The sequence below is a fragment of the Salminus brasiliensis genome, chromosome 12, assembly GCF_030463535.1.
Source record: "Salminus brasiliensis chromosome 12, fSalBra1.hap2, whole genome shotgun sequence".
Classification (NCBI taxonomy): domain Eukaryota; kingdom Metazoa; phylum Chordata; class Actinopteri; order Characiformes; family Bryconidae; genus Salminus; species Salminus brasiliensis.
In genome coordinates this window covers 4,015,283-4,025,852 of record NC_132889.1, presented here as the reverse complement: position 1 = coordinate 4,025,852, position 10,570 = coordinate 4,015,283, and the positions used below count along the sequence as shown (strand labels likewise).

General features: G+C 41.8%; 2 protein-coding genes across 6 annotated transcripts in view; one reads left to right on the top strand and one right to left on the bottom strand.

The window, feature by feature from the left end:
• Window positions 1-415: 415 nt before the first annotated feature.
• dexi (Dexi homolog (mouse)) lies at window positions 416-2,334 on the bottom strand. The gene is made up of 2 exons (XM_072694200.1): window positions 1,072-2,334; window positions 416-988 (listed from the first exon to the last, which is right to left on the bottom strand). The coding sequence occupies exon 1, from the start codon at window positions 1,488-1,490 to the stop codon at window positions 1,221-1,223; it is 270 nt and encodes an 89-aa protein (XP_072550301.1). The 5' UTR covers window positions 1,491-2,334; the 3' UTR covers window positions 416-988; window positions 1,072-1,220.
• Window positions 2,335-2,443: 109 nt separating this feature from the next.
• The window catches only part of clec16a (C-type lectin domain containing 16A), a 109,247-nt gene continuing 101,120 nt past the window's right edge, over window positions 2,444-10,570 (top strand). For 4 of the 5 annotated variants that reach the window (XM_072694195.1, XM_072694196.1, XM_072694193.1 and 1 more), the window contains exons 1-5: window positions 2,444-2,642; window positions 4,968-5,096; window positions 5,290-5,423; window positions 5,507-5,655; window positions 8,602-8,707. In XM_072694195.1, the coding sequence (XP_072550296.1) occupies window positions 2,569-2,642; window positions 4,968-5,096; window positions 5,290-5,423; window positions 5,507-5,655; window positions 8,602-8,707 (592 nt within the window). In that variant the 5' untranslated portion in view covers window positions 2,444-2,568. Of the gene's footprint in view, window positions 2,643-4,967; window positions 5,097-5,289; window positions 5,424-5,506; window positions 5,656-8,601; window positions 8,708-10,108; window positions 10,252-10,570 lie in introns of those variants that run through there. The other variant, XM_072694194.1, reaches the window with a different exon arrangement.

The window sequence follows — 10,570 nt, the reverse complement described above, 5'->3', positions numbered from 1 at the left end:
CATGTTCTCTGCTGGCTGCCGAGATACCCAGCAAGGTCCAAGACCACAATTTTTTTTTACGGTGGTGGTGAATGAAACCAGATGTATTAAGGTCTACCCTCAACCAAAAACTGCAACTTCCCTGACTTTCTAAAAAATCATACTCTCAAAACTATACTAAAACGATGTTTCAGACGTCAGGCAGCGTATTTGTAACTATTTCGGATACAAATGTCGAGTGCCGAAACTTTTAGAAGCATCTAAACGCTTGACGTGTCTGGTTCCATTCAACACCATTATAAATAAGGTCCTCGATTTCTCATCACACGACCCTGAATGACTCAGGAAAATCAATGAATCATATTTTTATGTCAATATCTCAGATTAGCTCTTTGAGCTTGTTACACAAACTAAAAAAAACAACACAGAGCTTACATAAAGTGATAGTAATTATTTATTAAATATATATTTATATAATATACTGTGGGTATCTGAACTGCATCAGATCAAATACTTATTTTACAGCATTTAACAAATGTACAGTTCGCAAGAGGATCTCATATAAAGCAGCACAATACTGAGGACTTCAGAACCCTGACAGTTTTTATAATGTATTGCTGATCTAAAACTAGACCTAGTCTAGGAAGGAAAACGCTCATGCAGAATCAGGCCAGACATCACGGCTTCCTCGTCTGGCCAAAACCAAAGGTCAGTGTTAGGTGCTTCGTTACTATTAGCTGTCGCAAAACATAGAAAAATAAAAGTGTGTGGCCATGTCGTCTATTTCATATAAACCAAAATGATGACAACGTCAGGAGCCGTTTAAGAGCCAAACCTAAAAAATAAGTAAGTGAACATGGTGATTAGAGCCACAGCGCTGGCCGATGCCGGACATCCATCCATCAATCCATCCATTCCTCTGCAAGACCTCGGGACGGGGACGTCATGTCAGTCTATCCCGGGGAGAACGCCACCTGACATCAAGGTCGGTTCCCCTCTGACCCTGAACCTGCGGAGATACGATACACCTTGTATGTTAAAACCGTTTCAGCAATGACGAGGCATTCACAACGAAAGGAGCTGCTTAGGGACCTTCTGCGAGACATCCAGGCCCACGTTCTCTGCTGGCTGCCGAGATCCCCAGCAAGGTCCAAGACCAAGGCCATCGTTCCTCCAGTCCTCTGAAACACAAACACCTGCTGACCAGCACTTTGGACCATGCTCTCCTCCTCAAGGACAGTCTACTCCAGATAGCCCTCGAAAACATCTAACTCGGTGTCGGTGTCGTACGGGACGGAGGCCGGGTCGGAGAGAACACCCAAATCCACCAGTGCTTGGTCCATATCCTCAGGCAGGAACACAATCCCTACATTAAGGACTATGTACTCCATCAGAAAGGCATAGTAGAGGATCAGCACGTTTACAAAAAACAGGCCAAGATAAAACATATATGGAAGCTCGTCGATGAACGACTCAGAGGAATCTAGCTGCAGGTAAACTGAATGGCTCATAGACTCCTACAGGAGATCTTCAGGTCGGGGACGGAGAGCAGGAGCGACATAAGACGGCTGTGCTGGGGTTAGATCCTGGAAAAACGGGAAACGTGGAGGGATGGCGGTCCAGTCTGGGTCATATGGCAGATTTTGCTTCAGCTTAGATCAGGCCTCAGATAAATGAACGATACCGGGGATGGGGTGGGAGATCTTCTGGTCTTCTGGAACTGTCCACTGAAGTTAGCTAGCTAGTTCCTGGGCAGATTAAAGTGTGATGATAGCCCAGTCTGGCTCATAATGCAAATGTTGAGGTCTGTTGGAGATTATATCAGGCCTACTGCAAGCTAGCTAGCTGTCTGCCTGCCTGTCTGTCTGTCTGCTTGCCTGTCTGTCTGTCTGTCTTTCAGAACAGATCCAAAGCTGGTACCCAGTCCATCCACATGTTCATGAGTAGGCAGGTTAGTTAGTTAACTACAGCATTTGAAGATCAACCCAATATAACCCACCCAACTTATAGACAGCAGACATATATTACTCCTCCAGGCACTGGTAGCTTGTCAATTTCCCAAAAAGCCAAAAAACACAAGACCTCCTCGACTGCTTAGAAGATGTGCTGTAGCAGCCATGGAGCGCTGCGGCTACTCATGGCTAGATATCTCCCAAGGCCTCTTTCGGCTCCTCCTTCCCTTCTTCAGCGTCCCCTCACGTTTTCAGACCATCTCCGATCGCCTTTTCCATCAAACTGGGCCTTTTCGAGGTCCTGCGGTCAGAGAAAACCAGAGTTTCCTGCGGAAAAACAAGAACCGAAGCTGCGCTCGAAGAACGAAAACAAGCGTCGCTCCAGCGTCGTCCGCTTCACCTATCCGCCTGCTCGAAAAGGACGCTGGGAGATTGAGTCCGCCGTGTCGCGCTGGCCGGCCGCGCAGGCTTCGGCGGAACTACAACTCCCACCGTGCCGGCGGAGCACCGCCTGGCGTCCTGTGCGGTTGCCAGCTAGCTACAGCGATGTTTTCGCGTTTTGCTGCGACTGCGATGGAGCCGTTTCGCCTCTTTTAGTCCCATAAATAAAGGTGTCAGCAGAAGTAACCCCGCAGCTATGTTCGGGAGGTCCAGGAGCTGGGTGGGAGGGCAAGGGAAGTCCAAAAATATCCATTCTTTGGACCATTTGAAGTAAGTGTGCGAGCTCGTAATGCTAGCGGTTGGCTACCAAACGTTAGCTAGCTAGCTAGCTGCTGAGCGGAACGGGGGACGGTTCCAGGGTTTATTCAGGCTGAGAGGAAAAGGAGAGCCCGTTTGTTGTATTTTAGATTTGGGAAAAGATGTTGTAAGTCAGGAGGCAGTAAAGCAGCTGTTGGAGATGTAGGGGAAGGGGTAGTTCTGGCTAGCTGACCGGTTTTAGGGACTCTGTGCCCCTACTGTGCTTCCTGCTCTCCGGAGCTAGCGAGCTACTAGCTAGCTAACCTACAAGCTGCCAAAGTGTGACCCAGCTTATCTGCTGTCCTTCTTCTAGCTTATTTAGCACTAAGCAGTGATAATATGTAGCTGATATTCAATAATGGCTCATTTCTAACAGGGATAAGTGACTAACTGTATGACAGCAGCTCGATATGTCACATTAGGACCAGTGCCTTTAGTACCACACAGCTAGTACAGGCTCTGTATTGGTGCACTGGGCAGTATTACAGTATTTCACACTGCATGCTTTTTTAAGCACATCCAGGACTTAATAAACACTAATAATAGATTAGGGATTAATAATAATAATAATAACAACAACAATAATAATAATAAAGGTAGTGATTAATAATAATAATAATAACAATAATAATAAAGGTGCAGGTATTTGTCACTGTACAGCGAAATGTGTCCTTTGCATTTAACCCATCTGTGGTAGTGAATATATATATATATATACACACACACACACACACACACACACACACACACACACACACACATTAGTGAACTAGGGGCACTGAGTACACACACACACACACACCCAGAGCGGTGGGCAGCCAACTCCAGCACCCGGGGAGCAGAAAGGGTAAAGGGTCTTGCTCAAGGGCCCAACAGTGGCAGCTTGCCGAGCCCGGGAATCGAACCCACAACCCTGTTGATGGGTTCGATTAATGACTGTATTGACGATGAGAGAGATCAATTAGCTACATGTATCGTGATCAATAACGTGTATCGTGAGAAATGTCTTTACATATTGTGATAGAACTTTTTTTTCCAGCCCGACGTCATAATCAGATTTTCATCTGAATTTCTACCTCGATTGATACGAGCCTCGAAAGCAGCCATGGTAGAAAAATAAAGTTTACCGACGTAAATCGTTCCCTCAATTTGGAGGAGAAACTAATGTATTAAATTGGAGGAGCAAATGATTAAGTTGGAGGAATGGATTAAACATTAGACATTGTGGTAATGTCAAGGTTAGGAGAGGGAAGTTATTACGTCGAGGGAACGAGTTGTTAGACTGAGGGGATGGTTTATTATTAAAAGTTAAAATGGACTGTAGGATTGAGAGGGCAAAAATATTTAATTACAGTTGAGTAAATGGAGGGAACGGGTCATTAAAATGTGGAAATGGTTGGTGAAATGAAGGGGAATGAATTGAAGTGAAGTTCAGGGAACGATTTATTAAAATGAGAAAATGAGTGGTGAAGTTGAGGGAATTAGTTGATAAGTTGTGGGAACGATTTATTAAATCAAGGGAAGGGGTTGTTAAACTGAAGGAATGGATTGTAAAATTGAGAGAACAATTTATCCAAATGAGGGAACAAATTGTTAAATTACTGTTGTTTAAATTGAGGAAGAAAAACAAATTGTGGGAAAGAATTGTTTTATTATTTATTATGTTTTTCCCATTTTAATTCAACTGTGTTAAATTAACAGCTGATTAAATTGAAGGAACAGATTGCAAAATTGTGGGAATTGTTTATCAAATTGATTGAACAATTTATGATATTAAATTTAGGGAATAATTTATTAAATTGAGGGAACGATTTATGAAGCAAGGCAATGTTTTAAGTCACACAATATTATTTTTCTGCGTTAATACTTTAGGGGCTTTGAGCTTTATGTAAGTGCCGTAGAGTTGAACTGTTGCGCCATTAAAGGTGGAATGGAAGATGTCCCTTTACCCGATTACTTGATACCATCTCTGATAATAAAAATAGTGGATATTCATACATTCAGACATTTTTACGTTTGACATTTTTATATGTGAATATGGATGCAGAACACTTTACAAGCTGTTCAGAACTGATTCAGTAGGATTATTCATAGCAGACTCAGACTTTTGTACACTAGCTCAGATGATCCAGATGTATTGTATTGATAATCATGTCGATTGATCAAACCTGTGCTTGTATGTATGTGTATTTCTTTCTCACAGTATATTCCGCTGGTTAAAATGATGAAAATGCGGTCAGTATCTTTCGCCATTTCCAGTAGTGATGGGTCACTTTGGTTGTTTCTTCACTCATTTAGGTACATGTATCATGTCCTGACGAAGAACACGACAGTGACTGATCACAACCGCAACTTGCTGGTTGAGACAATTCGATCCATCACCGAAATCCTTATCTGGGGGGATCAGAATGACAGCTCGGTTTTCGAGTAAGTAGGTTTCAGTTATTCGTAACGTTGAAGCTATGAGATGTAGGGAATAAGCTACTGTAGGCTTTTTCTCTCACATTTTATGTAATTTCACGTGACTTGATCTGTTCTAGATAACAGATTAGACCTCACACAGGTCTAATACATGTTTAATAAGCGTAATAACTGTGTTTGTTATCCTCCTCCTTTTCAGCTTCTTTTTGGAGAAGAACATGTTTGCCTTTTTCCTCAACATTTTACGCCAGAAGTCTGGCCGGTATGTTTGCGTCCAGCTCTTGCAGACGCTCAACATACTGTTTGAGAACATAAGTCATGAGACGTCGCTCTGTAAGTATTCACGGACGGCTATGACTGAAGTCATTCCCACCTCCGCCCTCCATCTTCTAATGCTTTCCCCTTTTCTCCCACAGATTACCTGCTGTCCAATAACCATGTTAATTCCATCATTGTCCATAAGTTCGACTTCTCCGATGAGGAAATTATGGCCTACTATATCTCGTTTTTGAAGACGCTGTCCCTCAAACTCAACAACCACACTGTACATTTCTTTTACAATGAGGTAAGGTACTTTTTGTTGTTTGCGACAAGATGCCTGGAAGGCTCTGGCCCTTTGGCAAGTCTTATATCTCCAAGTTTTACTGCCTAGACTAGGTTTAGAAGCAAAGTAAATGAAAGCTAGATCAGCAGTGGTCAGTTCTGTCAGTTCTGGTCCTTGAAGGTTGTTGTTGTCCAACAGAGTTTGATCATTTTGGTACTCTAACACACTGGATGCGACTCCTGTTGCCAGTTGGGGTGAATAATTAAGTCTGTATAATATGGAATAATCAAGTTTTTCCGTTATTTGTTACTAAATCCGACGCCAAAAAACAAATACGCTTTTGATTTGATGCTGAAATTAAGAATAAAAAAAAAAAAACAGAAGCTGCTGTCATTAGCTTTGTTCATTTTTGTTATTACGGATTATGAATCGCTCAAATACCTCTTATGAAGCTGTCAGCTTTTAAATTTAGCTTGTGGTTGTTTTATGCTTTTGCTAACTAACAGTAAAGACGAATAACTTGTTATAATAACTATAATAAATTTTCTGCTACTTAAAAAGGTAAATAATACTATGAATTATTACTGTAAGCAGTAACAGCAGCAGGAAAACCGTATTCCACACTGTTATGGTTAAACTTTGGCTTTAATCCGCAGCCCACATACGTCTAGAACCGCCTCTTATTTGTGGGAGAAACGCGTAATTTGTCGTCACCAACTAATTGACTGTTCAATTATTTGACTAATTTAAACTAATTTGGTCATTGATTTCACATTTACATATTTCCTTAAAATCTTTCCCAGTCTTCACATCACCGATAACAGCGATGTGCCTAAATTTGCACGGTGCTGATACAGAATAACTCAAAACGTTACTGATTAAGCTCAAAACACAAAGAATTCAGAACTTCTGGGTCACACAACTATTAATCTTATTAAACAACTTATTAAACATAAACAACAAAACTTATTAATTATAAAAATCAAGTTCAGCCTCAGGTTGATTTGTTTTTTTTCCACTACCTTATTTTTTAATATGAACATAAAATTCTAAAGTATGAAAAAAATACGTTATTAGTTTTGGTATTAAGTTCATAAAGGAATAATACAATAATAAAACAGACAGAGATGTGTAGATTTGACCAATATTTTAGACCCATACAGGTTTATTGTCACAAAACAAAACTTGCATAAAGATGCATAGTCCCTCACAGTAGCACAAACACAAATATATGCAAAATAAATACTCTATATATACATCATTGCACTGTTTAAAATGTGCGGGTAGATATATATGAAGTGTTGACCTTACTTTTAGCATATAGACACTGGATAAGATGTGAATTCTGTATATTTAGGTAATGCTGGAGTACTACACCAAAATATCTGCATTTAGCACATTTTACTACGTTCATAACCCTAAATAAATAAGGTCTACATTTCATTTCCGTGAAGTAAATCCAGGCATATTCAATCCTAATCCTATATTTATTAATATTCCTGTATCAGCATCACCTGAATTCCTCTAATTTCACGTTTTAGAGGATGTGCTTTGGCAGCAGCCTTCCTGGACCAGAGTTGAACCAGACCCATCAAGCCCTAATCCGTTACTGATAGCATCGAGCCTTGCTGTTATTGTGTCCTAGGCTACATGTTCTGTAGTGTAAAACCCAAATGAACTGGTTTACGCGGCTCCTTTGTATAGGGGGAAGTTATTGGTGTACTGTAAATGGTTGTACATCAGCACTACTTCATCTCTTTATTCTTAGACACCACCGAGCATGAGTGTGTTTGCTGGTGTCAGGAATGAAGGAAGCCTGGAAGGAAGGATTTGCTGCATGAGAGATTTGCAGCTGCACACTTTTCATTTCTGATTATTTCCAGAAAGTGTCGAAGGTTTCACGAGCCTAGCAGAAGCTGTGTTGTAGGGAGGACACTTTCCCTGCAGTGAAAATTGTCATGCAGTCTTGCTCAGTTGCACCACATATTTGCCTCGGCTGTTGCAGTGAGGAACTTGCATCGGCAACCTGACCGATATGATTCCGCAATGCTGTCTCTATTTGTAAAATCATGCATCCGTTTGAGATCATGACCAGCCGATATTTTAGTGAGTTACTTGGTGCTTTCATTAAAAATAATACTAAATATTCACCAATATCAGCCGTCTGCAATATCAGCTGGGCCCTGAAGGAACATTTATGTAGCATACGGCCTTAATATATCATTGAATGCTTAACTGACTTGCAATAAGGAAAGTAAGAAGAATAGCCTTGCTGTCGTTGCTACTCCGAGCTCAGCACTGTGGGGCAGGACAATGCTCACGAGAACTGCGTAACCTTTACCGATAACTCCTATTGCACTGCCGGCCCAGTTAAGAGATACAGAACCAACAGAGTCACAGGATTTTACTCAGATATGACTCTGGTTACGTAGACCTTGACCTGCCCATGGTTACATGCAGTGCCATTAGCAGCATGTTAAGCTCAGATGGAGCAACAACAGCATTGCTATTCTCCTTGTACAGCCCCTTTCACCAAAGTTACATAGTCCAGAGTCCTGATAGAGATGCTATTCTCTCTGTTACAATCAGTGGAGCTATTTTTGAGGGGCTATTTAAAATCCCCAAAAAATTAATAAACAGTTAAATTAATTGAGCAGCTTGCTCAGTTGTGGTAAAGAGGTCACATGACTACCTCTGTAAGTATTTAAATGTTAAAATCCAGATATTACAATGATTTCATTGCATTATTATGTTCCAGAAATGGGGTCCGAACCGGTTCTGTGTAATATATGACATTTTCTGAAAGTGTTTGAATGGTTAAATGCTGCATAGTGTTATAACAGTAACAGTAGAGGTGGAGGTAGAGATGCTGCTATCCTGTGCAGCCGTCCTCTCTCTCTGAGCCAATCCTTCCGTCCAGTGTGGTGCCTCGTTCACGGCCTCACTCTCTGTCTCCCATGCTTCCAGCACACTAATGATTTTGCCCTGTACACGGAGGCCATTAAGTTTTTCAACCACCCAGAGAGCATGGTCAGGATCGCAGTCAGGACTATCACACTCAATGTGTATAAAGGTGAGTAGATGAAAAGCCTGGCTCTCTGCTGCAGCTGCCTGCTCCTCTTCCTCCTCTGCTATTAATCGCTCTTATGCCTGCATTCGAAACATGCCGATGCCGATGCGGCCCTGCACCCCCATTCGCTAAGAGGTAACACCCATGCCTACACGCTCACACTGTTTTGTCAATAAAGGGACGATTACCTTCTTTGATATGGGCAAAAGCAGTTGACTTTGGCTACGGCTCCAACGACCTCAGCTCATGTCCGTGTCTAAGCTCTTGCCTGCTTCTTACTCTTGGTTTGGGAGTAGCTTCGTCAAGAGGCAGGCTCTTGGCTGGGAATAGTGGGAGGTTGGGCTGATTTTTTTTTTTGGGGGGGGGGGGGCAAATTGCAGAAGGTGCATGGTGTCTTAATGTACTGACTAATGTGCCTGTTGTTGAATGTATGTGTACTAGAGCTGGCACGATACCACTGGAGTCTTTTCCCAAGCCGACACATTGAGCATCAGTTGATACTGATACCAGCTGGACCTGTCATGAGCATGAAATTTTACCTACCCAGTGGGCTGCTTCTAGCGATCTTGCTCCCCAGCCATTGCTCCTTTACTTAGTAGCTGATATTGGGTATGTTGACATTATGTGCGCACTGTTACACTGCGTTAAGAACACATTCCAGTGAGTACGGCGCTGCACTATGACCCGTGGACCGCAGGTTCGAATCCGTGGTCATGCTGCCTGCCATCAGCAGCCGGAGCCTGAGAGAGCACAATTGGCCTTGCTCTCTCCGGGTGGGGAGATGGAATAATTGCCATCAAGCGATTGTGTAAAAACTGAGACGGGCCTAAGACCAATCTGCTTGTTTTTACACTTTAAAATATGCATTTTTAAACCAAAAACAAAGAAGTTATGTTATGATATTAGATTATATCAGTGTTTCTGCTTTGTCAGAATTGTATGAAATCTCATAATCACAATTACAAAACTGTTGCAGCTTAATGCCAGTAATTACATTACAGATGGAGAATACAGTAGAGTACAGTATATAAAAAAATCACTATAATTAAGTTTCCATGTTTTATTTATTTATTTTTAAGGTATTTGTCCTTTTTTTGTGCTCCGACACCATGTCTAGCATTTTCTGCTGGTATCAGCTTTCACGATGCTTCATATCAGTGCCATCTCTGTTACTTACCGGGGCGAAGGATTCAGTGTAAAGATGCTCTGTTTGGGACTTTCCTCTGCCCTCTTTGCTTTCCAGCATGTTGGTGTGCATTGGCAGAGCTTCTTCAGGTTCCTCTTGTTGGTTCTGTTCACGTGGGTTCATGGTTTGCTCATTTTATTTTTTTATTTTTATTTTTTTTCATTATTGTTATTCGGGGGTGTTTGTAGGACCACAAGCTCGGGTGTGGCTCGGTTGTGGGGGTGGTGTGGTGGGATTTTGAGCTGTAAACTTCATACCTGTAGGGCTAGAAGCTCCACTCAATCCCTTAACCCTATTAACAGTGTGTCTGTTTTCCCTTCTCCCTCTATGGTGACTCCTGTGTGCCTTATTCCAGTGTCATGTAAGTTGGTCGATTTTCAGAACTTTTTAACTTTCTTTTATCATTTTGCTTTCGTCCCCTTGTGCCAGTTGCCCTGCATGCTCATTTGTTAAGTTGTAAATGCACCAATTTTGTGGATTTACGTGCAATTTATGTGCCAAAATTCAGTTTCTGAAAACCAAATCGAACCGCCTGACACCAGTGTCGTAATTTAAGCCTTTATTTTCTATGTGATTTTGGGCAGTATTTGTTTTTCTGTTGTTGTTGTTGTTGATGTGTTTTTTCTTTAAGGTTAAGGCTAGGGTTTGGATTTAGGGTTGATTCAGGGTTACGATTAAGG